Source organism: Lonchura striata, chromosome 8 (genome assembly GCF_046129695.1).
Source record: "Lonchura striata isolate bLonStr1 chromosome 8, bLonStr1.mat, whole genome shotgun sequence".
NCBI lineage: Eukaryota > Metazoa > Chordata > Aves > Passeriformes > Estrildidae > Lonchura > Lonchura striata.
Window position 1 is genome coordinate 35,651,084 of NC_134610.1, and position 26,088 is coordinate 35,677,171.

At 44.7% G+C, this 26,088-nt stretch overlaps 1 protein-coding gene across 1 annotated transcript in view; it reads right to left on the reverse strand.

Moving 5' to 3' along the window:
• ABCA12 (ATP binding cassette subfamily A member 12) overlaps positions 1 to 23,243 on the reverse strand; it is a 78,926-nt gene extending 55,683 nt beyond the window's left edge. The window contains exons 1-7 of the mRNA XM_077785195.1: positions 22,779 to 23,243; positions 18,905 to 18,998; positions 6,883 to 7,030; positions 4,531 to 4,619; positions 2,895 to 3,004; positions 2,001 to 2,186; positions 985 to 1,163 (exon numbers count right to left, since the gene is read on the reverse strand). Coding sequence (XP_077641321.1) covers positions 985 to 1,163; positions 2,001 to 2,186; positions 2,895 to 3,004; positions 4,531 to 4,619; positions 6,883 to 7,030; positions 18,905 to 18,998; positions 22,779 to 22,847 — 875 coding nt within the window. The 5' untranslated portion in view covers positions 22,848 to 23,243. The remainder of the gene's footprint in view (positions 1 to 984; positions 1,164 to 2,000; positions 2,187 to 2,894; positions 3,005 to 4,530; positions 4,620 to 6,882; positions 7,031 to 18,904; positions 18,999 to 22,778) is intronic.
• Between the last annotated feature and the right edge of the window lie 2,845 nt (positions 23,244 to 26,088).

Consider the following 26,088-nt stretch of genomic DNA (forward strand, 5'->3'; position numbering starts at 1 on the left):
AGCCTGGGTGCAATCTAAGTGGCAAAGCTTCTACAACTTCTTTTGGCTTCTTAACACAACTGCTCATATATGCAAGCTAAAAACAAAAAGCAGTCTGAAGACACTCAGTTTCTTGGTGTCCTCCATGTACTGCAACAACTGGACTATCCAGAATATTTTATAGCAGAGTTAGTCACACATCCAGAAGATGATTTGGAACAGAGTCCCCTAATCTTGAGTAACTCACATCTTCTGGAGATCAGGTAGAGTTTAACCAAAACTACAGCCCAGGAAACGGATTTCAAGGCTAAGCCCATTTTAGAAATTTGTATTGCCTTAGGTGCAAACTGCATCAAATATTTCAGTACAGTTAAATAATGCAGTTAAGCCAGCTCTGTTTTTCATATAACCACTGAGCAGATACATAACTGGCACTTTCTTCTGCAAGTCAGATGTGTTAAGCCCATATGGAAGAAAACCAGGCTCCCTCTCTTCTCTGCTTTCTTGGGATCAGTCTTGAAAGATTAACCCAGCAGTATATTGGGTAATCAGTTTTAAAAAACAACATTATGGCTCCCCTACAAGTGCTTGAGGTGTTCCAAAGCAACCTGAACTTGGCTCTGTGCTTTTCTGGAAAGAAGCAGCCAGCTGCTTTCTTCATCCAGCCAGGAGGGTTTTTCTTCCACCAGAGGCAGTGCCTGTGACTCACCAGCTTTTCTATCTGTACAAGGGCATGACAGTACCTCTAAACAGGCCGGGAGAAAACTCAGGAGTTTATATCAAGTTCCCATTGAAAGACTGAAACAAGAGTCACTGAAAAACATCACACTGCTCACAGTCCACAGACACCCTTAGAGTTGCATTAGCATGGAGCTGCATCATTCCCCAAACAAATAATGCCTTTAAGGTAACACCCTTCTTTCAAGAGGATAGGTGATGTCCTTAGAGGTCAGTAAACAAACCCACCAGCTTTCAGGGCTTCTCCTGCCAGTTTCTCTGTTTTACCTGCTTGGATTCTGAAGGAAATCAATTATGTCTTGCAGTTGCATGTTGTCCTGAAACACATCTGGGGCCAGCAAAAGCAGGTGCCACAGGGAGGTGTCATTCTGCACTTGGGAGACGAGTGTCAGAAATGAGACCATTTCATTGACGAAGGTCTCCTGGTACTCTGCGTTGTGCTGCACCTTAACAAATAAAAATGTAAGAAATTATTTAAGAACCAGAAGGAATTATTTAATAACCAGAAGCCTTGCTGCTGGGGAGTTCTTTTATGTTTTTCAGCTGGCACTGCACTTGTATGCAAGTCTGCAAACAATACATTCAAAGGACAGGCAATAACTGAGAGTGTGACTGTGTTTTACGTTCACACCCCAGGTTGTACAATAAATTCTCTGTTCAGACAAGCCCTACGATTCACAATGAGCTAAAGAGTCCAAAGACTAGGAATACAAGAAAATTAATATCAACCCTAACCTTGGCAAAGGAAAAAAAAAAAAAAAAAGAAAAAAAAAAAGGCTTTATCTTTAAAGGATTAATTTCCTTTAATTATATTACTTTCCCAAAGACAAGTACTGCTTTAATCATGAATTGTTGGATGAGATGCAGGAGTCACTGGATGAAGTTATACTGCTGAGGTAATACACAAATAAATTTATTGCTTTCCCAAGGTTTAAAAATTCTTATTTACACAACATCCTCATGCTCTTCTACTGACCTGCCACTGCAGCAGGGCAAACAAAGATAAAAAGCAAGGCCTAGGCGTGGTGAGAAACCTTAGCAGCCATGAGCTGATGGCTGGATGACCCTTGGCTTTCCAATCCATGTACTCAGCTTGGAAGGTCTTTGGGCTAACCCCATGCACAAGATTTAACTCAGCCTCACTGTGCCCTACTTGCACTTGGGTACAGAGATGAGCAACTCCTGCCCACGAGGGGCCGTGTTGTAGCTCCCAACCCTGCCTGACGGGTGTGAACTGCCACAGCTCCCAGCTGCAGCCCCCAGGGAAGGTCCCAGGCACTCACCTGGGAGAGCTGGGTCCTGAACTCCTGGGCAAAGGACTCCAGAAGTGAGGAGTTGGTGAAGCAGAAGGTGTGGTGGATATTGGCTGCCATGCTCCCTCCCGTGGCACCGGGATGCGCCAGGTACCGCGACAAGACCTGGCACAGCAGGGCCCTGAGGTTCCCTGCAGTGGAGTACTGGGGCTGGCTCTGAAAGAACAACAACACATTCAGGGGGCTGTAAAGCAACACTGTATATGGGATGGTACTAAATGCAGTGATGAGACTTTTTTTAAGGGATAGCAGTGACATCTGAAAAGCATTGTGGTCATAGCATAGACAGAATTCTAACAGCTGAACAACATCACTAAAACCCTTCAAAGACCTCATCTATTACAAAGAGAAATGTGTGCAAAAGTGTTTGTAGGCCTTGACACCAAACCACAAAAGCAGTGACCACTACATTGTAACAAATTTCTATTACAAAGGAATAGATTCTATAAATATTGAATACCTATACAATAAATACACAGTGCCTCTGATGCCACTGCAGGACTATCCATGGGCAAATAAATACTTGAATGTCAAAGCCTGTATCATATCTTTGATTTCATAAGAAAAAAAATATATTGCAAACATCTTAACTCACACAAGTTCTGAACTAAGTATCTCAGGGTATTTCTTGTGTGTGACTGTATTTTATATTTCATGGTATTATGTCTCAGGGTTTGCCTGGTTTCTGCCTAGAGGATAAAAAGCCACAAAGCTTAAAAATCCACCCACAATCACTGTGTTTCCAAAATCAAGCTCATTCACATAAGCAACAAAAGCTGTGTGTTGGTAGTTTGAGTTTCTAGTTCTTTAAATATGAGGATACATAAATGTTCATGCTCAGCTATTATGCAAATACAGACTTACCTTCTCAAAACTGAAGACCTTGTTGAACGTGTGGGTGCTGGAAGTCAAGTTGGATGGTGATGAAACATTCTGAAGGTTTTTTTCTCCATGAGATACCAAATCTCCAAATGCTGCAATAACGGTTTGAAATACTGTATTTTACTTATGGCTTTTAAAAACTCTTTGCTACATAAAACCAGGACACAGGACAGCTACCTACAGCATTATCAATCTGTTTCCAAAGGTACAGCCAATGGCTACCTGTAAGTACTTTAGGGTTTTTTCTGATACAATTAAATTCTGGATGACACTGTAATTTTTTATATGGGGCAATGACCTATAATTTAATTTTTTTTAAAAAATAAAATGTAGAACTGATTTCCCCCCTGACCATTAGCAAGAGTCAATAGATCCCATAACTGTTCATTGATTTACTTTTCCCCTCCCCACGCCTCTGCACTTGGTCCCTTTTGCATTCTGCATTTTTCTGTCTGTGCACCACGGAGGGTGCTGGCAGGAATGCTAATTGGAACAGTGAATGGCTGGAGCAGAACAGGAAAATGCAAATCTGTAATCATTCATTTCATCGTGAGCTCCCTGCAGAAAGGACTATCTATCATGATGGCTTGCAGATTGTACCAGCCATTGCCATCAATAAATAATAATTGTAATGATTTTATGGAAACTTTCAGACTGAAGTTCCTTCAGGAAAGAGAATCACATCAGAGGAGAACATCACCTGTGGGAGGGGACTTGGGAAACTGTCCCCCCGAATTACCCTGGGAGGTGACAGGTGTGTAGTTCCCTGCCTCCCCTGTTATCAATCAGTATGTCTGTCATCCCTTGGTGCTAGAAAATTCTTTGTTCTTTATACCTCCATTGGTTCCTTCCCTGAAACCGCTCTTTCCCTTTACCCTCATTGGTTATAACCCTGCCACTCGACCCTGACTCTGCCCCCGAAGCCTTCCCTCACTGAACGCTTCATGCCTGGACCCTCCCTCTCTTGTCCCCGTTATAATCCCGATTCCGCCCCCTGTTCGAGGCTCTCAGAGCGAGCTCCCTCCCGGAGTGGTTGTTTTCCCTTCGCTCCCTGAATTGCTGTTCCTCAATAAACGCTCCTGGAAAAAAGCCGCCTGTGAGCCGTCCCGCCTTCATAGAGGAAGATTTCATTACGCTATCCGGCTTTCGAGGACTCGGCTCTCTGACAAGCAGAGTGGTCAGAGACCCAGAAGCCTCAATCACCAACAATAAATATCCACTCTGGCACAGAAGACAACTTATTTGCTGGATAACTGTGGATAAAAACCCTTTTGAAAAAAAAATCATAAGTTGTTTATGGAGAATTTGTAGGTAGTAAAAGGGCAACATTCCATAAATAGCCAGGTCTCTAATTAATGTCCAATCAATCTGTGATCTTGCATTGCTCCTGTGAAACACAACCATTTAATCCTGGTTTCTTGGCCAAATTCCAAAGTCTTCTCTACAGCTACTTGTACTTGTTCCCAAGAATTTACACAAATGTCATGGCCATGGTCACGTGCCTCTATGAAACACATAAATAATTTCAGCAGTGCTCTAAGAATTGCAGCTCTGTCCAGAGATCTTCAAAAGATCTGCTTTCAAAGTGCAGAATTTCCTAGAGCAGTGAGTAACCTACCCAGTGAAGCATTCCTGCTTTCAGGAACCTCTGCACTCCATGGTGATGGCTGCCTGTCCTTGGCTACACTGGATGAGCTCCTGCGCTTGCTGGGGGAAAAAAAAGAAAAGAAGAAAAAAGGAAAAAAATAAGAGACACCTGTAACAATTGCCAGAATTTCTTCTAATTAACTTACTGCTTTAACTCAGAATGTGTCAATGGCTGGATTTCATGGCAGGTGTGTTGAAATCTGGGTTATGAAAAAGCCTGGTTCCTTCTGGAGGCCTGGCACATATTTTGGGGAAGCAAAAGTACAGAACTCCATGGCTATAAAGTGCATGGCCTTACCAAGAAATCCTTCCAGACAACAGGACCTTACTCATCCTTCCCATACATTCCACTAAAGGAGAAAAGGTTGCTGAGCTTGATTTTTAGACTTGGTTCCCTTTTATTAAGAGAAATTTCAAGCAATCTTACCATGCACACCTTGATAAATGACTCTAAGGAACAGAATAAAGGAGAGAACCTTGCTCATTTTCTCTGCTGACCTCTGGTTATACATAGTTTTAGGACAAGTTATAAAACAGCTTAACAAGAGCTTCAGTGAGTTGCACAATGGGAGAGGAGAAAGAAAAACAACCTGGATTAGCTGAATATTACAAAACAGTATAACCAGGTAGTGAAGGGCCACAGCTCAAACACTTTGTGACAAACTCACCAATGGGGAACCTGCACCCCTGAGGCAGAGCTGCACCTATTCATCTGGAGCCTTCCCCTTCCCAAGGAACCTTTTCCTGAGGTTTTAGATTCTGCTGCATCCTGCTAGTTTTGCTGTGGCTGCTTAATAGTTGGTGATTTTCCTTGTAGAACACACCAAGGCTGACACTGACCATGCAAGGGGTGGTATGACCACATATCTATAATGATAATTCCCACAGACAGCCTCAAGCATCAAGAGTGGTCAAGATGCTTGATATAAAATTTGGACAAATCCTTTGGTTTTCATTTGGCAGGAAAACCCACTTATTTCCTAAACAGCTTTTCAGAAACCAAAAGCAGAAAGTAAGGAGGATTTGTAGCTATTCAAACCCATGGAAGACCTCCAGCTTTGGCACTAGAAGCTCCTATTTCTTAATTTCAATACCCTAAATGAACCATTGTTTAACATTCTAGGGAAAAACAATGACACTAAGGAACAGAGCTGTGAATCCAGGCATCCAATCTCCAGGTGGCTTTGCCTTCCCTCCTCTCTTCTGCTGCATGGCCTTGAACTTGATTAGGATTCACCTTGTGCAACTTCAGTTGCCACATCCTTAGTCATCCTTCCCATTCATGGAGAGATTCTGACCACTGAATTCACCTGAGAAATGATTCCCTCTGCACTAAGGAGGATCCTTAAGGAGCCACCAACCCCAAGACTGCCAGATGTGCTCTCTGGTGGGGCCTACTCCAGCTCTTCATACTCTCAAGTTGTGGCCAAGGGGGATTTTGAGACTCTGATTATGGAGCAGCTTCTCACCTGAAAGCAAACATGAGTAACCAGGGCCATTGTGAGATGCTCAGATTTTTAGCTCTCCATGAACCAGCCAGGCTCTGTGTGGCATGTTCCCCACGGGTCTGTCAGAACTGGGCAGCCAAGATGTAGAAACTACCCTGGCTGGCATGCCTCAAAGCAAATGCTAGTTGACTTCAGCTGGAACATGGAGAATTGAAATGGTCCCACTGAACATTTACATTTCAGCAAATGGACATTCCAACAAAACATGCCCAGCCAGCTCCATGCTGCAAATCTCTGTGCTTGCGTGGGCAAAAATTGTTTCTGCATTTTCATGTGTTTCCCAACATGTCTGATGGCTTACAGAGAGGACACCCATTCTGGCTGGCACTTGGAGTACCTGCTCAAAGAGCAGTTGCTCCAGAACTAACATCCAAACTTTCAGCCAAAACATCCTGAACTGGTCCCTCTCAGTGGCAGGTCAACATTCTGGGCTGCTCTGTGGGCAAGTCTTATCACTGACCTGACCCACAGTTGTGCAAAAACACGTTCCTTTGCTATGATGTGGGTGAGCTGAAGAGTTTTTCTCAGGGAGCAAAATTCCCTTCAGTAGAAAATTCAAGCCTGAATCAGTGGACAGTTAGGGACAGTTAGGGACAGTTCCTGAGAGCTGTCCCTAATTTTATTATTTCTGAAGTGTCCAGTGCAGCTGATATTCTCTTTTCTAAGCATCAGACATCTGTTAGAACAGGTAGTTGAGGTATATCTTTTGTGGACAAATTTGTACATACACACAGACATGCACGGATGCTCCCTCCCCCTCAAAACAGGCTTTGTTTTACAGCTCCTAACACCTGGAAATATTCAGATTCCCTTACAGTCTGAGGGATGAGATGTCATTAAGTCTTGGCAGCAGATCTTCTGGTGTGTATGGTGTGCCTTTACACCTGGCATCGGAATCACACAGCACTGTTTGCAGGAATGGGAAGAAGCCTGCACTGGGAAGGTTTCGGGGTGCAAGGTAACCTGGAGGGAGAAAGAGAGAGAAAATGCCATTATGATGATGAGGACATGCACATTTTGGCCACATGTTTCTGTCAGGATGTGCTATTTCCCCTTCTTAAACAACAGGACACATTCTTAGCTTCACAGAGGCTCCTTTCACTGACTCCACCCTGGCAGTATCATCTGACAAATCCCACTACAAGCACCTCCTCAACACTGACAAAATCATCACATCACATAGAATGGTTTGGCTTGGAAGAAACCTTGAAGGCTGTCCACTTCCAATGGTCCTGCCATGGGCAGGGACACCTCCCACTAGACCCAGTTGCTCAGGGTCCCAGTTAATAGGAAGAAGAGCCAAACTATTTGTTCATAGGATAGTCATACTGTCAGTCCTGAAGCACTGCACATTTCCCCCCTTCACTCCAAAATCCAACAAAAGGAAAGAAATGACAAAAAACCCCTTAGACTAAGATATTCTAATTCTGCCTTAAAAAAAAGTAAAGTGAAAGCAGGCACATGGCCAGAGTAAGCACCCATGAGAACATGTTCTCCAAGACTTGTTGGATTGGTTTCTACACAATGCCACAATCTTTATTTCCAAGCCAGGCTGTTAAAACAGGGCTTTTTCTCAGCTTTTACCGCAGGAAGGGGCAATGGATCCAGGACCAACAAACACCTTTGCTTTTTGAGCAGAGCTGCCCTGAGAAGGCAGAGGAGCAATCCATCACCACCACCCACTGTGCATCCTCCCAGCTCAGAGCAGCTCCAGCACCATCTGCCTGGTGACCTGGGATGCTGGCAGCCAGTGCTGAGCGATGAGATCTGTGTCCCTGTCTCCCATTTCTCCAGACACAGAGTGGACCTGAGCAATGAGACACTCGAGTGTTTTATGTGCCACTTGCCCCGTGCTGCTCGCTGCCAGCCCGCAGAGTTCACGGCTGCTCTTCCTCTCAGAGACAAATGCTCTCATAAATCTCCAAACTCTTTTGCTGGATCATGGCAACATATTATTTAAAACAATCATTTGGAAAATTACCTGGCAAAGGACTTTGCTATTATTTCTGCTATGGCAAGGAGCCAGATTTGCTGAAGGCCTGCGGGCAGGCTTGTGGTAATTGATTACCTTGTTCTCTAGTCTTCAAAGATGACCTGAGACTCTCACCCAGGCACAGGTTTATCTCTCACCCCTCCAACAAGGACACAGTACTACATTTGTACAGCATTTATTCATTATAGCAGTGGTCAAACCCCAGATGCTCCCAGAGGGCTTGGCAGGGGTAGGTGGATTCCATAGCTGTTGGTCTCCTTGATGGATACTGGATTTTCCTAAGTTTTCCTCAGCACAGCTGATCACTGCACTTTTGGGTCAGAACACATGAGTTCATGGTTTAGCACAGGAGTTCCCATTGCTTTGGGCAAAACAGCAACCAGTACAGAGGCCCCTGAGACCTGCAGAGGTATAGGCACCAACTTTGATGGTGGTGTGATACTCTTCTACACCTCAGTGGAGAATTAGGAGTATAAGAGAAAATTAAAGTACATGTATACCTGCCAGAGGAGAAGGCTCCCTGCTGTGGGAAGCTTCTCCCAGGACTCCCTGCATCCCTCAAGCCACCTCAGGAATTACACCTTCCCTCCTTCAGGAGTTACAGAGCTGGCTGAACCAGCTCTCAGCAACCTCAGAGCACCAAGGGTAGCAAAAGAGCTCCCTTATCCCTACAGGCAGAACTTCTGGTGTTGGGGCCACAGGACCAAGCAACAATCATTCTAAAGGTGTTGTAGGGTAATTAATTTGCTGCCCATGAGGGAAATTTTAGAGCATGGTACTTTAATCTGGAAGCATCCTTGTGTGAATATCCCTGCCATGTCTGCCCTTTGGGATCACCAATTACAACCCTGCACAGTGTTCTGCACACACGGGCATCCTCTCATCTTCCTTCTCATCTCCCACACCCTCATTCCCACGTAGGGCATTGACTTGCACACCAATCCAAAAATGCACACCACAGACCTCACTGGATCGATGTCCCCACCAAAATGAAGCTTCAAAGATGTGAGAAGCCATGGGGCCTGGGATGGAGGGTGTAGCCACAATGTGTGGAGCTCCACCCTTCAATGCCCTCCACACCTACCAACAACCACACAGTCAGGAGCTAAGTCCATGTCTTTTAGTAGGCCAGGAGCAGCTAAAGCTGTGTAACTCCTCAGGGTAAAGCTGAAAGGGGAACACGAGGATGGGTCTGGGGAGCACTGGTCTTCTTCAGAGACATGCCAGATGTTTACAGAGGTGATTAAGCAAGAGATCCTGATGAATCAGATCAGAGGAAGACTCTTCCTTGAGGTACAACTATAGCAATAACAAATTCTAGAATTGGACTCAAAAGTGCCACACTTTGAACTAAGTGGGCAATTAAACAATCAGCTACTCTATCACAAGTGAAGTGATCAGTGTCAGAACACAGTGATGGTATCAGTTCTTCTTCCTCTTTTGAAACAGCAGCCCCAAATATAAAGAGCCAGGAATTTGTGACCTGAAGTTTGGAAGTGCTGCCACTCATGGTGGTGGCATAATGCCTGTGAAGACATCCTTGGCCCATGAGGTTGAGGCACTTGCTGAGGCTCTGCCAGCTCTCAGTAGATGCTGAGCAGTTTGCTGGCAGCTGGATGCAGCCATGGGGCCTGATCCATCCCTGAGTCACTGCAGGCACGAACAAGTTTACCCCACCATGCTTTTGGCACAGGAGCAGTGGCAATGCCAGGGAGGACACTTCTGGAAGAGGCCTGGGCTCTGACAGCAGTTAGAGAATTAAGGAAGTTTTTTGAGAAAGACTGTGACACAGAAAAACTCAAAATGTTTGGGCCAGATACACATGTGGTGTAAGTTAGACCCACGCTGGCTCTCAGCCCTGCAAAGGAAGGAATTTACTGATGCCAAGGTGAGCCATGAGATTAATGCTTTCCCTGCCTCATGCTCCGGCCCTCCATCCCCCTGCTCTTGGTGAGGAGATGTGACCCCACAGAGCCACATGGGCTGTCCTGTCCACACAGATGAATTCCCTGCTGGCCCTGTAACCACTGCAGGGATGGCCAGGGAGGAAGCTGCTTCAGGAGATCTCCATACTGACCTGTCCCTGCCTTGGCTGAGGTTTATCCAGCACACCAGTGACATCAGTGCACAATGTAAGCACCAGCTACCAAATGTGACAGAAGGAGAGTTGTACCTGCTCTGCAGATACAAATTGTAAAGGACAGTCTTTCCACGGTGAGAGTTTCCCAATCTGAAGTGTAGCACTCTCACTAGAGACTTTTGCAGTATTTCTACTGTTGGGAATCCCTTTGTTTTCCACAGGCAGCACCTTCTCACACTCAAACCTACGGCAATGCCATATCCAAGCCCCAGCTTTATGATCCCACATCACACACTAGAGCAGATCCACAACACATGACAAAATTCTTTTTTCAACCTCTCCATTGGCTTTAGCTTTAAACCTCCTAATTTGCCAAAACTACAATTTCCCTTGAAGGGTCCCACTACCAGTGCCCATGAGTCAAGGGGGAGAGATCACTGCACCCACTGCTGCCACATGTCTGAGCTGAGAGATCACCCTCTCACATTTCTGGCCAAACTGACACCTCTGCAACCAAAATCCAAGCCTAGATGTGTATCCTGTTAGCAAGGACTGACTTTGGGTCTGCCAGCAGCAGAATCCCAAGTGCTGAGGCTTTTACTGTGTCTTCCGACAGAGCGTTTTGGTTTTCTATCCCCACTGAGAGAAAGGCTCAGAAACTGAAGGAAAAAGGCACCCCAAAGGGCAGAGGAGGCCAAGGGCTCAGTGCTGCATGGGCTGGCTCTCCCTGTTCAGCAGCATCTAACCAGGCCAGCCACATCTCCAAGAGCTGGAAAGAAACAAGGCATGCAGAGCAGTAATAACAAACATAAGATACCAATTAATGCACATATGCCACTGAAAATTCTGGCTTTTCCCCATTTGTTCTCATTTAGAATAAAAAGAAGAAAATTAATTTCTCCTATTTTTCTGAATGTTGTAAATTCCAGCACACTTCCCTTCAACACAAGCAAAACATTTTGTTTTCTTCAAGTAAAGATGCTTAGTATAATACCAATGAGAAATGTCAGGGTGATTCTAAATGTCATACAAGAGAGATGAAAATTACTATTTCACTATGGTCTATAAGATTAATTGAAATTGACCCAAATGTTTAAACCTAAATGGACCATGTTTCACATTGCCACATTGATTTTGCTGCTTCCACTGCACTGAAGTTTGTGGCATTTGCATTATAGCTGAGTCCAGCCATCTGCTGATCCAGCCAGGAATTCAGCAGATCAGAGGCACAGCATCATGACCACAGCAGTCCCCAGCTGAGTTTTTCTGTTTCTACCACCTCTAGTTTAGAGTCATATCACCACTACTTGGGCATGAAAAAATTTGCTTGCCTTCAACATTCACACACTCTGACACTACCTAAGTCCTAAGTTCTAAGTCCTTCCAAATTCCTCCCATAATTCATAAAAAAATCCATCCAAACCTCAACTCTGCCACTGGTGAATTGGAGGCACTAATGAGCCAATGGCTTCATTAGGAAGTATTGTGTTTAATTGGAAATGCACTCAATCATTGCCAAATCATAAAAGGCAACATCATAACTGTGACTTTTCAGCTAGGGAAAAGGTGGCCAAAAAGTGGTTTGATAAAGAAATAAATAAAGTAAGGAATCAGTGAGTAAAAGGGTGAAAAAATGATCACTCCTCACAACACAGGGACAGCAAAGCACAGTGAGATCAGGACATAGCCAGCAAAAAGGACCAAAACCACATTTTTGTAACAAATACCAAAATGTTGTAGAACTTAGTGCAACAGGACAAAGCAGACATTGATTTCGAAAGAATTAGACAATTCACAAAAATAGATTTGTCAGCAGCTACTTAAATGATCACATGGCTCAAACCCCTTCAGCTTCTGGCTGAAGAAATCTTAAACCTTTCAAGATTTTTGCAGTGGAGGGAACACTCTGTGCTGTGTTCCTGCAAGCTCTCTTAAAATCACCCCTGAGCAGTGGGGGTCTAACCCAGAGCAGAAAAAGATCCCAAACTGTTTATCACCTGTGATCCACATTTATCTCAAGAGTCACAAAAACTTCTAGTGAGAATATTTTCTGCTCTGGTCACCTCCTCCCAACTTTCTATGCCAAATGTTTGGCTGTGTTTGTGTACACATAACCTTCTGAGTTCCCTTCTAGTCTTTCTCATTATCACATAGCATCACTTTAAATTTTAATTTCTGCTTTTTCAACAGCCAAAAAGATAAAAGTGCCTGTTTCACGACATGACAAAGATCCTGCTTCCCTTCAACCACATGCAACTGTCCATTTCCAGCTTTGTTCACATCTATTTATCAGTAACAAGTTAAGTTGCCTATTTTTTTTTTTTTTTGTACAAAGCTTTATGCTAATGCTAGGACTTTGAATCTCTCTCTAAAAACTAAACCAAATCACCAAATCTATGGGATGAGATTAATTTTTAAGCAGGGCACTTTTTATACATGAATATCCAGCTGGCTTACGCCTTACCTATTAAAAGAGTGTATTTAATTGCCCTAGCACTTCTATTGCTGTGACATTTCAGTGCATTTTTTTTCCTAACATCTAATCTGACCCTCCCCTAGCATAATTCAAGGCTGTTTCCTGTCATCTTTTCACTTGAGACATGGCAGAACAGACTGATCCCCACCTCACTACAGCCTCCTTTTGCATCTCCTGATGTTTGAAATGAAAGCACAGCAGGACCCCAGATAAATCCATCCAAACCCCCCGGATACCCAATGTGGCTGGGTGAGATTTAAAAGCTTGTATATTTTTATCTTTACAGCAACAAGATCCTTATTTTCTCATTATGTCCTCAGCTGCCTGCCTAGGACACTTCAGTCAAAGCAGCAGACAACTCACAGCCACTCCTCCCTCTGTGGCCTCCACGGAAGAAGCATTTCATTTTGTTGCCCAATTCTTCCCCCAAGCACTTCAGGCTCTGCAATAAGACCAGCCCAGAGCAGACAGAATCTACTTCCATGCTTATTAAGACTGGGCAAGCTGGTTTTGCTCGCCCACAGACCTTCCACTTCCACCTCCTTATTTAATAAATTAAAAATCAGCACTGCGGTCTGATCACATTGGGTTCGTGGATCAGGGAGAACAAAGAGCAGAGAGCATAAAAATCACAAAGGAGCCAAAGAGCAGCAGGTGTAAAAGGAGGAGAAAGAACCTCCAAACCAAAGACAGGAACAAAGGAGAGGAGGTGGAACGTGGAACCCTTTGAAGAGGTATTGCAAACTCAGGGCAAGGTGGGGAAAAGACAGAGCTGCTGTCTGCACCATGGGGCAGAGCTGAGGAGGTTGACAGTGCTAAGAAGGGATGCTCCACTGCCTGCTCCACAAACACACCAGGAGAAAGCAGTAACTGCACACAAGCCCCTTTCCTAGAGGGCTCTTTCAAAGCAATATTTAAGGCAGACAAGGCTAACCAGGTCTTGTAACGCAGCCAGGTTGATCTTGTTGGTATGAGCAGCAGGGGACTACCCAAACAGGACTTAAGAAGAGAGTCAGGACATTTCCCAGCAAGAAACTGGAACCTAAAAGCTTAAATCCATATCTAGACTCTTGCAAAAACACCTGCACAAAAACTGTGTTTACACAACCAACATCTTTCAATGCTGAGTGCCTCCAGAGCCCAAGTTTGGATTCTTTAAACAAAAGTGACCTCCTTTCCAGAAACACACACATCAACAACTGCTAATTTCAGTCTAAGCCAAGCTGCTCAGCACCTTTGGAAAAATACCTCTGCCCTTTTAGATCCTTGGACTGAGATGTTTAGATCCCTGGACTGAGATGTTTCAGGAAGTCAATTAGAATTAAGTGACCGCCCCAAGGCCCTGCTTCAATGGGGAAGGAAAAATCACAGTGGTAAGTCAGGAGTTCCCATCTCCAACTCTGAACATCCTTCAGTCACACCCCAGAAGGCAGAAGAGTCTGCAGAAAGAAAGGGAAGTGTGGAGATTTATGACAAGGGAGGCATTACAAACATCACAGTGCCCTCTTTAAGCTAATTGATCTCCAAGCCAAGGGGAAAACAAGGAACTGTATGGCTGGAGATCAGTGTAAGGAGATCAGTGTGTATGTCTATTCAGCAAATGTGGGGTTAATTAATATAACCCATACCTCCTTCAGCTCTGGTTTAATGAAACAGAAGGTTATATGGCAGTCTGCTCCCTAGCACAACAGAATGAAACAAAACATTCACACTGAAGCCAGAGACTCGGTGGGGCATTTCCCAAATCACTGCAGATGGGCACAGGCAAGAATCTGATGTGTTGAAAAAGGGGGAAGCCTGGCAGAAAAGAAGGGGAGGAAAATGAAGCAGTATAAAGGAACACAAGGAGTGGGGCTGCTCCACCACAGGCAAGTGGTGAAGGAGAGCCTAAAGTCTGATGTGTGCTTGTCTGTGTGCAGAACAGGCTGAACCCTGGGGGTGGATTATGACTTGCATAAATATCCGTGACTTATCCAAATGAATGGAGTGGCCTGTGCAGCTGAGCCATCATCCCAACTCCCTGTAATTAGCATGGGAACCTATTAATTCTTCCACATTACTGGGAAAAGAGATGAACACAGGTGCCTCCAACTAAGAGGCAAATTCCTATAAAGTACAGCATATTTTCAGAGTTCTCTCACCTCCAGGTGAAATATCTTCTAATGCATCGGAGAGCTCTGCTCAGGGGCCTGTACTGATTTTTTCAGCCAGTTCTGGAGCTGTTCAAATCCCAGCTACCCATCACATCAAGATTCAATGGATATATCTCAGAGACAGAGCCTATCCCTGGCCTTCCTTCCCCCAGGAGCACTGGAGCCAAGAGTGAGGGCAGAGTATCTGTTCCTACACACTGTTGTGCCACACAGCTCTGGCCTAAGCTAGACCCAAACAGCTGTGCTGGTACTGACCAATTCTCACGATATTCCCCAGAACACTGGCTGCAAAGAGCAGCCTGGTGGACGACTCTGCTGCTGAGTCTCTCTCTGACAAACATCTCTGAGTGAATGCAATGTACCCTTGCTGGGGAAATCTAGGGGGAATTCTGGGCAGAGGTGAATGGTAGAAACTGCCTCATTGGGAAAAGTTCTGCCAACAAATTCCCTGGCAGAATTTGGTGGATTTAAGAGCAGACCCAAGAGCACAGCTACTTTCCATGAAGAAGAACTGTCTGTGAATGAGGCACAGGTTTCACAGCCCAGCTGTCCCTGGGAGTGCCGCAGGAGCAGACCCAGGGTCTAACAGGGGTGAGGATTGTCCCACATCCTGGGACCCCACAGCCCAGCTGAGCAGGGTTCCGAGCGAGGGCAGGGGTAACCACACCCAAGAGAGCTCCTACCGGGAATACTGATGAGGTTCATCTGACAGCAGGGGAGAGGAGGCCAGCAGGAAAGGAAGAAATGGGGCGAGGAGGGTGTGACAGGGTGTGACAGCTCCTTAAAGCAAGAGCGTAATTGGGCTCCTCTGCAGACTGAGTGGGCTGAGCCCTGAGGGACAGATTGTATCTCCTGCACAACTCCCATACCTTGCTAAAGCCTGTAGGATGGAAAGGGACTTGTGTCCCTGCTCCAGAAAACAGGTGATACAGGCACAAAAGTCTGGATGATACCATCAAACCTAGTGGCTTTCACCTGCAGCCTTCCAGTCCAGGGTTTCCTATTCAACACATACACATTCCAATGTCTCCTAGCAAAGACAAAGGCTGAAATAAAAAGGTCAGAAGTCACAACTGCAATGTGAATAGTAAGTTGAATGGGGATTTTGTTTGTAAGACTCTGGGATCATCACAGAAACTGGATATGCAGACAGTGAAATCTCTTTTTCATTTCTCCTGACAACCATCTCTGCTGACCTGGAAACACATCATCAAACAGAATCCCTGAATAAAGAAGAGAGATAGGGTTTTGTTTTTTTTTACCTCCTAGATACAAGATGCTTTAGCTGTGAAGAAAATTATTTATCAGACTTCAGCTCCTTGTTTTCCTCAGTTCTTAGTTCTCCTATGAGCATCCCTTGAATGATGACATTTATTTGGCATGTCATTTCCCTCTGAAGCTCACCCTGGCACAAGCTCCCTTTGCATTAAGTTGCTACACAATATAATTCAGGACAAGCAACTTGCTCCTGCAGGAAACCCTTGCCATTTGTTCACCCTTGACTGATATTTGCCAGGTAATTTCTCTACATAATCCTCCATCTATTCAATGTGTATTAGCTGCCCTTCAGAAGAAATTACTGTCTCAAATTAGAGCTGTTTTAAGTGAAAAAAAAAAACCAACCAGATTTAATGATATTTCTCTGGCCCTGAATACACGAGATAAAGCTTGCAGAGTGGGATTTTCTGTGGGGTTATCTCTAAGGCTCCAAACCTCAGCATCTGAGTAGCTTATTCCATCTCTGTACCATTGATTCTGTGCTTCCTCACTTTTGTCTACCTGCAATAATCTCTTGACAGCAGAAATGGAAACAGCTTCTTGTCACTACTTAATGATTCTGTCTTAAGGCAGGCACTGGAACTCAGCATAAGGTGAATTTTATGAATAAAATGAATAAAATCCCCTCCTGTAATAGTTTTCCTAGATGTGTCCACCCCCACCTGCTTTTCTATCAGAAAGGAAAGTTCCCAAGTGATTTATCTTTTGCTTTTCAAGCAAAAAGTTTGATACATTTTTTCCAGTTGTCAAAAAAAAAAAAAAAATTAATTGTCAAGCAACTGTCCTTATTTAACTATAATAGCAGCAGAAACCGGCTTTTTGATGCTCTGGTTAGCATCCTTCTCTATTCTTTTGGGATACTTAGATGGTCTCTGAACATCTGGATCACAACAATACACCAAAACCTTTATTTTCCAGCAAAAAACCTCTCTTGCAATAGAGAGTTCCTATCATCCACTTCTGAGACAGACACCTACTCACATACTTACTGAGACTTGTACTAAAATAAAATTAATCTACAGAAGGAAAAGGAACTCATCCAAAGATGCTGCCCAACTTTCCCCTTTCCTGCAAAGCACAACTGATGGTGCTACTTGCAGTTCATAAGATTATTTCTGTTAATTCATTAAGGCAGGGACCTGATCATCCAGAGCAAAAATGCTCCAAATAAATATAGGTTCAAATGAATAACCCTGTCAAATAAAAGAATAAATATTTCCCCATCCAGATGGCTCCCTTGACATCTAACCTATCTGATTTATTGGGGACAGGAAGCACAACTGGTGGGGCAGTGTGGGAGGCCTGACATTTCCACACTTGGCAAAATCCAGGGTTTTCACAAAGTACAACGTGTCCTGTCTTGCCTGCTCCAACTGGCTCAAGGGAATTCGGGAGAACTTGGAATATATAACATGCCTAAAGAGGTCTTTGGCTGACAGCAGGTAGGTTTGGGGTTAAAAAAATTATCCCAACACATCAAGAATGTCTTTTCCCATTAAAGAATTCCTATGATACTTTCAGGAAGAATTTGCTCTGGCGCTCCATCCCTGCCTATGGAGGGAGGTGCACAGTGCTGCAGTGGGATTAGGCTGTGAGCTCTCTGCAACAAGGACTATCCTAATTTCATGTCTGATACTTGCCACAGTGTGGTCCTTTCTCACACCTCACAGGAGTGAGGAGTTTCTAACTAGAGACTCACAACTGTCACTCAGCAGGGTGAACATTCCCAGTGTTCATAGGCACATCCCTCCCAGCCACATCTCACACAGGGATAGCTACAAACTTTGGGAGCCAAGTGCTTGTCTCCTCTGCTGCCAGGCACTGTCTCCTCTCCTCCTGCATCAGTCTCCCTGCCCCAGATACAAACCCCCAGCCTTGCCCATGCCAGGCCTTTGCTCCTGCAGGCCCATGACAGCCCCATGTGGGTCATCCATGGTGGTGTCTCTGCTATCAACCAGCTGTTGAAAATCCTTAAGGTCCCTTCCAAGCCAAACCATTCTATGGCTCTATCATTTGATTCAACTCAAAACTAACACTGTGAAAGATAAAAAAAACTCCTAATTGGATTAATTCCTTGCTCTGCTTTACTCTATAAATTCATGAACAAATGTGTTCATGGCTGGGGCATGCTTCTGATGGTGGTAAGGACTCACTAATCAGCAGAAGTGCTTTAGAGCAGACCCAAGTGCATCCCTGCTCTGAGATGGACACTTCCTGACCCAAGGAGCAAGGCTTGCAAGTGAGAACCAGCTTGTGCAAACTTTCACCCATTTGACCCCCAACAACTACTGACCCACCCAAGGAGCTGCTATTTTTATTACAAGGGGCTCACATACACCATCAGGTCCCAGGAGCCAAGCAAGTTATCACTCTTAAACTGAGCCTCAGCAGTGAGATACTTCAATGTGCACATTTTGCCTGTGACATGCACAAGGTAAAACCTTTCATGTTGACCAATCTTATGTTTGCCACCTCACCTGCATAATCACACTTGCAGCCTCTGCCCTCACTCATTTTACTGAGTAAGCTCTCCCTCAGCTGCCCTCTTCTTCAGTTTATCCTGGAAATTTATATTGCTGTCTACAGAGCAGTATCTGAATAAATCTTGATGAGACAGTTCTTTAAGGTTGTTTTCTAATTATAAAGCTAATTTGGAAAAAAAAAAAACAAAACATGAGCAAAAACAACCTCAGAGGAGCACACATATTTTATTTACAGCATGATGCATCCCAGGAAATCTCCACTGGAAACTACACGGAGCCAAATTTGTAAAAGTAACAAAAGCCATCAAATAAACACATCAGTCACTGAAATGAGAACTAAACCCCACAGACATAAAAACAAACCAGTTACTTACAGTTTTGCTGCGGTTCTGGAGGGAATTTGAGACGGATAATGGCCAAGATTATGAAAACAACCACAGGCCAGGAAATTAAAACAAACGACCATACCTATAAAACAGCAATGAAAATATATCGGTTACGTTTGTCACATTGATGTTACCCAGAGCCTGTCTGGAATGTACAAGCAGTGCCCTAAGTGAGTTATGAGGTGCATTGTAAATCACTCCTGTCTTGGCATGCATACAATTAAAATCCAAGCATTATCTATTCAGGAAGAAAAACTACCGAAGATTTCAAGAGCAAATAACAAGGCTGAAAGTAGCACAAGGTTTCAGTTTGGCTGATAATTATGGGGGACTGTGTTTACCCAGCTTTGAGACACTGCTATGTCACACTGAAGGCACGCTGGGAAGCACCAACCAAAAGATAAAGCAGCTGCAGTGTGAAAGCTTGGTTTCACTTTCAGTGAAATGATGGATAAATAGGACTTCAAGTGACCTACACCCCAAAATTAAAGTCTTTGACAAGCCTACAGCAGTTTTCCCAAAAAAATTTAGCTGTTTTCCACAACCAGTGGATCCTCATGGTAGAGCTGGAAGAAAGGATTTTCACAGTGGTCATTCACAAGATGTGGAGCTCAAGCACAGTAGAGGAAGGGGTTTATGGAGTTGTGCAACCAGCTTACAGAACACACATCTGAACACCCATCATCAATCAAATTCCCTTATAAGAATTTCTGATCCCAGCAGCCCAAATCCCTGCCACCTTTCCATCTCCAGTAGCAGTCCATACAGATGGGCTGAGATGATTCCCAGAATGGTTTTGGTTAAAGGGACCTTAAAGCTGATACAGTCCCACCCGCTGCCATGGGAAGGGACACCTTCCACTTTGCCAGGGTGCCCCAAACCTGGCATTGGACACTGCCATTGATGGGGCAGCCACAGCCTCTCTGGGCAATCTGTGCCAAGGCCTCCCCACCCTCACAGGGAAGAATTTCTTCCACATATCTAGCCTAAGGTGGAAGAGAAATAATGTAATATTGCCCTGATGTGTTGAAAAACACATGACTATGTATAGAACTCTTGTCTCTATGAGGGTTGCCCCTTTCATTGGACAAGAATTAAGAAAACACTAGAATTAATCATGTACTATAGTAAACCAATCTAGGAAAGATGCCCAAAACTTTAAAATACAAACCCTGGAGTTTTGTGAGCTAGGAAATTGGAATTATTCAAATAATCCCTTGCTTTTGCACTAGCTGGAGAGCTGGCTCCCATGCTTACTAGATTAAGAGTTTTCCATTCATCAGTAGTTAAACTGAAACTACTGTGTGCTACAAAATTGCTGTTCTATCTTCAGGTCAATTTTTGGAACTGCAAAGATGTCTTTCTTCAAAATAATCCCCTTTTTCATTGTTGTGTTGCTATTTTATTTCAGATCAGCAGATATTACCCAAAGCCTGTTTACAAAGTAATTCCAAGCCCATAACCGTGTTTTCATTTCCTGTAACACTCAGTGAAACATAAAGCCAAACAGACAGACAAACAAATCCTGGAGAGCAATTCAACTTAAAGATGGTTGTTCTACAGCAGCTCCATCCCTATCGTCCCTGATGAGGTGACTCAGGCTTGAAAGTAGGAGCAAACTCATGCCTCAAAATAGGTAGGTGACAGACATCAAACCACCTCCCCCCACACCCCTTCAGAAGGTGCTCCTATAATTTTAGCATTTAGCCACATTTAGCTTAGACAGACCATACCCTTCCTGCTTTTTATGTATACACTGCCAACCTGTAACAAGATCCATCACTGACACTGACATATTTTAGAATTTTTTTATATCAGATGCTTTCTCTATAATCAGTGCTCAAACATGCAGTTTAACTGAGATTAATTCTCATGCAAATGGTATTATTAATGTGTCCTCCTTGTTTAGTACCACACAGGCTAAAGTAAAATTATGGGGTAACAGCACAGAAACTGATATTAGTCAGAAGCTGCCTAAAGGAAGGGCTGGACATCTGTCACATTCCTGGGACAATAAATGAATACTGATTGCTCCTACTCAGGAAAATCATTGTCCCTCCCCATTTTGAGGGACACAATGGTGCTTATACTCCCCACTTTCCAGACATGTCTTCTCTCAGTATCTCTGTCCTGTGACTTAATTGGATTTAATAGTAGCTGGGCACATCAGTTGCAACATCGCAGCATTCCCACTGTCCCAGGCATTTCTAATAAACAAAAACAAGACAACCACCCTGGCCAAACTGTTTGCAGGTGGAACATCTTGGCTTGAATGGAACAACAACCAACCTCAATCTGGCTCTTGGGACATTAAGAACTGTGATGTTGGTTGCATAATCTCTTAGTTGCTGGATTATTTCACTGCTAAAAATTGATTTAATCTCTGAGAGCTTACTTATGATCTCTGGGTGAGTGCACATTTTCTCTCCCCTTTCTGCCTATGTTTAGATAATGAAGTGCAACACACAAGAGGCACCAATATCTCCAGTTACCTTTGGCGCTCAAGCCTGACTTTGCTCCCAAAAAGATTGGAGTTCACCTCCTCACAGCCTCCTCAGCCTGAGCAAGCTCCCTAATTTGGAGCAAGAGAGGGAAATAAAGGAGGGCTGCAAAGCATGCCTGCCATTAAATAGTCAGCAGTGGCCAGATTTTTATTTTAATTGGCATTTCAGTTCTACAGAGTTGATATTTCAACTCCACAGGAAACCAGAATTACAGCAAGTCAGACTGTGGTCAGAAGCACAGGTAGGGCTTAGGTGGCATTTACTCAGGGTACACAAGAGTTGAAAGGGACCCAAGCCTTCTGCTTTTAACAAGGCTATTACAATTTCTCTCAAGAAATTAGAGGTAATTTATTGGAATTCTTCTGCATCTCAGGAGAAGTGTATTTTGCAGCAGTGAAGAACACTCTGAGGCACACAGCATATCCACAGGAGTCAGAGGCACTCAGCATCTCTCTGAATCAGGCTCCACAACCAGGAGATAGGGCAGGGTAAGCTGGAAGAGACCTTGCAGAAGCACACAGTCATGCAAGGCCTTTCACTTCACCCTCACATCACACTCTCCATGAACCTCTTTCTTTGGTCAGCACTTCTGTGCCTGCCAAGGTTTCCATTCCACCAGGGCAAGTTTAAACCCCACCACGTTTGGGTTACTGGAGCACAAGTTATGGTGCAGCTCCCTGAACTGCCCAGGCTTCAGCTGAAAATACCACACACCAACACTGTACCAACACTGGACTGGGACAAAACTGGCCATGCAATGCCATTAGAAGGAACATTTGCTCCCTGATGCTGCTGCAGCTCAGATCCCTCTTTGGACATTTCTGGCAATGGTTTATCTTTTGGACAGAAAGATCATTGGGGTGTTTGATTTGCAGCACACTGGACTGCACTGGAAATCTGTCCTACCTGCATCTCTCAGGGCTACGTTTTTGTTATCCATCCTTTACAAATGCCTCTGTGTAAGGGCAGTCCCATCACCCCTAAATCCCAGAGGCTCCTCAGAGGCTGTGCACCAGGCACGGGGTCTGCTCACATAGCAGCAGGTACAGAACTGCAGCCCTGACTCAGGTCTGCCCACGAGTCTGTGCATGGTTTTGTTTGTTCTGTGCATGGTTTTGTTTGTACAGACACTGTCCCGAGGGATCAAGAGAGGCATCCCTAGTACTCAGTCTGTACTCCTGAGCTTCACACAAGACCCACCTTCACTTCTGTGCCATTCCCTTCCTTCCTTCCTTCTGCTTCTACCACCACTCTCCCATTCTAACAGCACAACCTTCCTCTCTGCAGTGCCCCTCTCTCTCCTCAGCTCCCGGTGTTTCCAGGTTCCCCTTCCTGCACTCCCCTGTTCCCACACTCACCAGCTGCCTCTTGACACTCAGCCAGTTCTTCCAGAGCAGGATCCTGAGGTGCTGGGAGAGCGCAGCCATCCTTGGCTCATCCGACTGAAAGCAAGGGAGCTGCGTGTTCTTCCTTCCCGCACTTAGGAGGCAAAAGTGGAGGCTCTAACCCAAAAGGGCATCCAGCGTCCAAAATCCAGGCCTCTGCCTCTTCCCCACAGCATAGCTCTGAAGCAGCTACTCCATCCACTTGTGGCTGCTGTACTCCCAGGAACTGTGGCTCTGTCCTCACAGCAATAGCTCCTAGCAAATTCAACAGGTTCTTCCTCTCCGGGCGGGCGGGCAGATGCAGCAGCCTGCCTCCACTTGTGTTAATTACAATATGCAGCCTCTCCTGGATGCTCCCTGTCCAAGCCCTCCCCGATAAAATGGATAGCATTCCAAAAAGATGCTTCTGCTTAAACAAAAGGTGATACATGCCTCCTCCTCCCCATGATGAAACTCCCTGTCTGCCCACACACCACTTCTGCTGGAGAGGTGTCATCAGCAGCAAAGTTAGGCCACTTGCCAGGCCAGTCTGACTTCCCTGAGTTCACAGGGAATGCCTGGGAAGAAGGCATCCACAGCCACAGCATGCATCTCAGGGACTGATGTAACTGCTTGGCTTCCTGCAGCTTCCCTTTCCTCCAGGAAATCGAGTCCTGGGGTTCTCACTGACTGGTTTCCATGAAAAGCACCAAGTCTCCTGAGAACGGGTCAGATTTCACAAGACTTCAGAGCACTAGTGTGGCTTGAATACTCATTGTTCAACTAATCATTGAATTTCCCAAGCTAGTGGTACCTAAAAAGAACAGCCAAAGATGAGAGGAAACACAAGAGGCAGGTACAGTGGAAAGCAATGACAGCACAGGGAACTGCTCATTGCACAAAAGGACCAGCATAAATCTGAAATATGGATTTGCTTGATGGGCTCTGGTCAGCTGGAAGAGTTCTGGTCCCCCTCAAGTGTCTGCTAACACGGAGATCATCCTTGAAGCACTTGGCAAGCAATGGAAAACATCACTGTTCTCAGTATATTCCACAAAAGACATCCAAAAACATTCCTGTGCATGGCATTTCTTTCAGCCACAAACTTCAACAAACTTCAGGCCTCAAAAATGAAAACCATCTTCAAAGAGTCCTTGCCAAACCACCTAGGGTCCAGAGTGGAGGTGGCTGCAGAGGAGTTTTGATCCAAGGGTTGCTGAAAGTACTGACAGGAAGAGAGGAGAGGAAGAGAGAGATGTGGTACTTGGTGAATGGAAACAGCTTACCTGGATTGGTGAGGAAGCACTGCAAAGGTGGGAATGACAACAAATCCAGAACAGTCCCTGCCCCACCATACCTTCAGCCTAAATAGATTGGACATTCCAACAGTGGGAGTGAAGCTGGAGCTAAAATTAACCTAAAAGGCTTCCCTGGTATAATTTTCATAGCAATGGGAAGAAACCTAAATGTCTAACCTTCCAGGTCTACGTTTTCTTTTTTTTTTTTTTTTTTTTTTTCCTCTACTAAATATATTTAGGAGGGACAGGGATCTCATTTGAGTCTGGGAGTTGAGAACAAGCATTACTCCTTGGGACACTTCCAGTTCAGCTCCACATAGGAGGCATGGCCAGATTCACTGCATTTCATCCAAACAGGATTTGAAAACTTCATTCACTTCCTCTCTGGGGCTGAAAAAAGAAATCCAAATATAGATAATTCTGCTCTGAGGAGGTAAGAGAGAAGAAATTTATAATTTCACCATTCACTGCCTTGCCAAGGTCTTCTAAGGCAAGTGTCTGATTGCTTCTTTTTGGTATTCAGTCAAACAACTGTTTCAAAAGAGCACTATGATTTGGATAATAATTTTCCCAAGCAAATGCACATCCTTACTTCCTTTGTGATTTGAGTCAACAAACATTCCCCTTGGGAAGTACCCAAAGGATAATTTGTTCGAGATCATCACTGTAAAATCAGAATAACTCAATGTCAGTTGGCTCTCAGAGCACCTGCATTCAACTCCCCAAACACCACAACATTCCTGTTCCAAAAGACAAGATGAGGACTTTATTAAACCATTATACTCTTCTGCTTTTTAATTCCTGTACTTAATAATTTCTGCAGATGGCACAGGAGGCTGTGGACAAAGTGACCTGAGTGCCAATGTGCAAATAGCCAGAGGGGAAAAGAAGAGAAAGTCCAAATTCTTCCCTCTCCTAATACCTCCTCGGTTTATTCCTCTGGTTGAACAATAGGGCTCTTCTGGGCTGAAGGGCAAACCCACTGAGGGGTGGTTCAGACCACTGAGAAGAAAAGTACATCTGTTTCTGTGCCCATGGAGCCGAGGAAGCTCTCAGGGGAGCTCTGAACTGTGTTTCTATCCAATGCAAATGATAAGAACCATGATTCATCCCCTGTACTGCAGCTCACATCACTCTGCAGGGGCTGCAGCTTCCAGGGCAGGAGGAATCACCCCACAGAGCCAGAACTCACCAACAGCCCTTTCCTTGGATGCTCTTTCAAGTAGAGTTGTTTTTATTTCAGTAACAATGAATGCATTTGTGCTTCCCAAGTGTGCCCAGTTTCCTCTATGAGAAATAAGGCAAATGATGCAAGACAGAATAAAGCCCATGTGTGAATGACCTGCCAGGGTGCTGGAAACACTCTTGCAGGACATGTTCTTACTGGTCCCACATGTCAGGGCTGGCAGCTGTGAGTGCCACAGGCAGCAGCATGGCAGGGATCCATGAACAAACTGCTGTGGAGGAGCTGCTGCACAGGGTCAGTCAGGGGGTGTTGGGGGCTCTCTTCAGCCTTAACACAGCGGGGTATGAGAAAAAATGGCCGTACTTATAGTTCATATTTCACTGGTTTTTTGGCCAAAATAAAAGGTCCACACAGCAGCACCACAAAATGCAGCTGTCTGCTCATGAACACTCCTGGCTTGGCTGAGAAATACACAGGGATCAAACCTGATAGGGCAGAATATCTACCCCCTTGAAGTCAGTGCCAGTCTCTATCCCTGGAAATGCTGAAAAAGACGTGTGGATGTGGCACTTGGGGACATGGTTCTGAGGAGAACATGGTGGAAGCTGCATAGATGTTTGGACTTTGAGGTCTTTTCCAACCTCACCAATTCTGTGATTCTAACATCACGTGCCCTTGCAGCACCAAGGAAGGTAGCATTTAAAAGTCTAGAACCAATTGAAAGCCCTGCCTCCCTCGCAGGTGGAGCAGCAGTTGCCTGACAACTTGCCAGCATTAGGCAACACAGCACTGGATGATGCTGCAGTGGTGTAAGACAAAC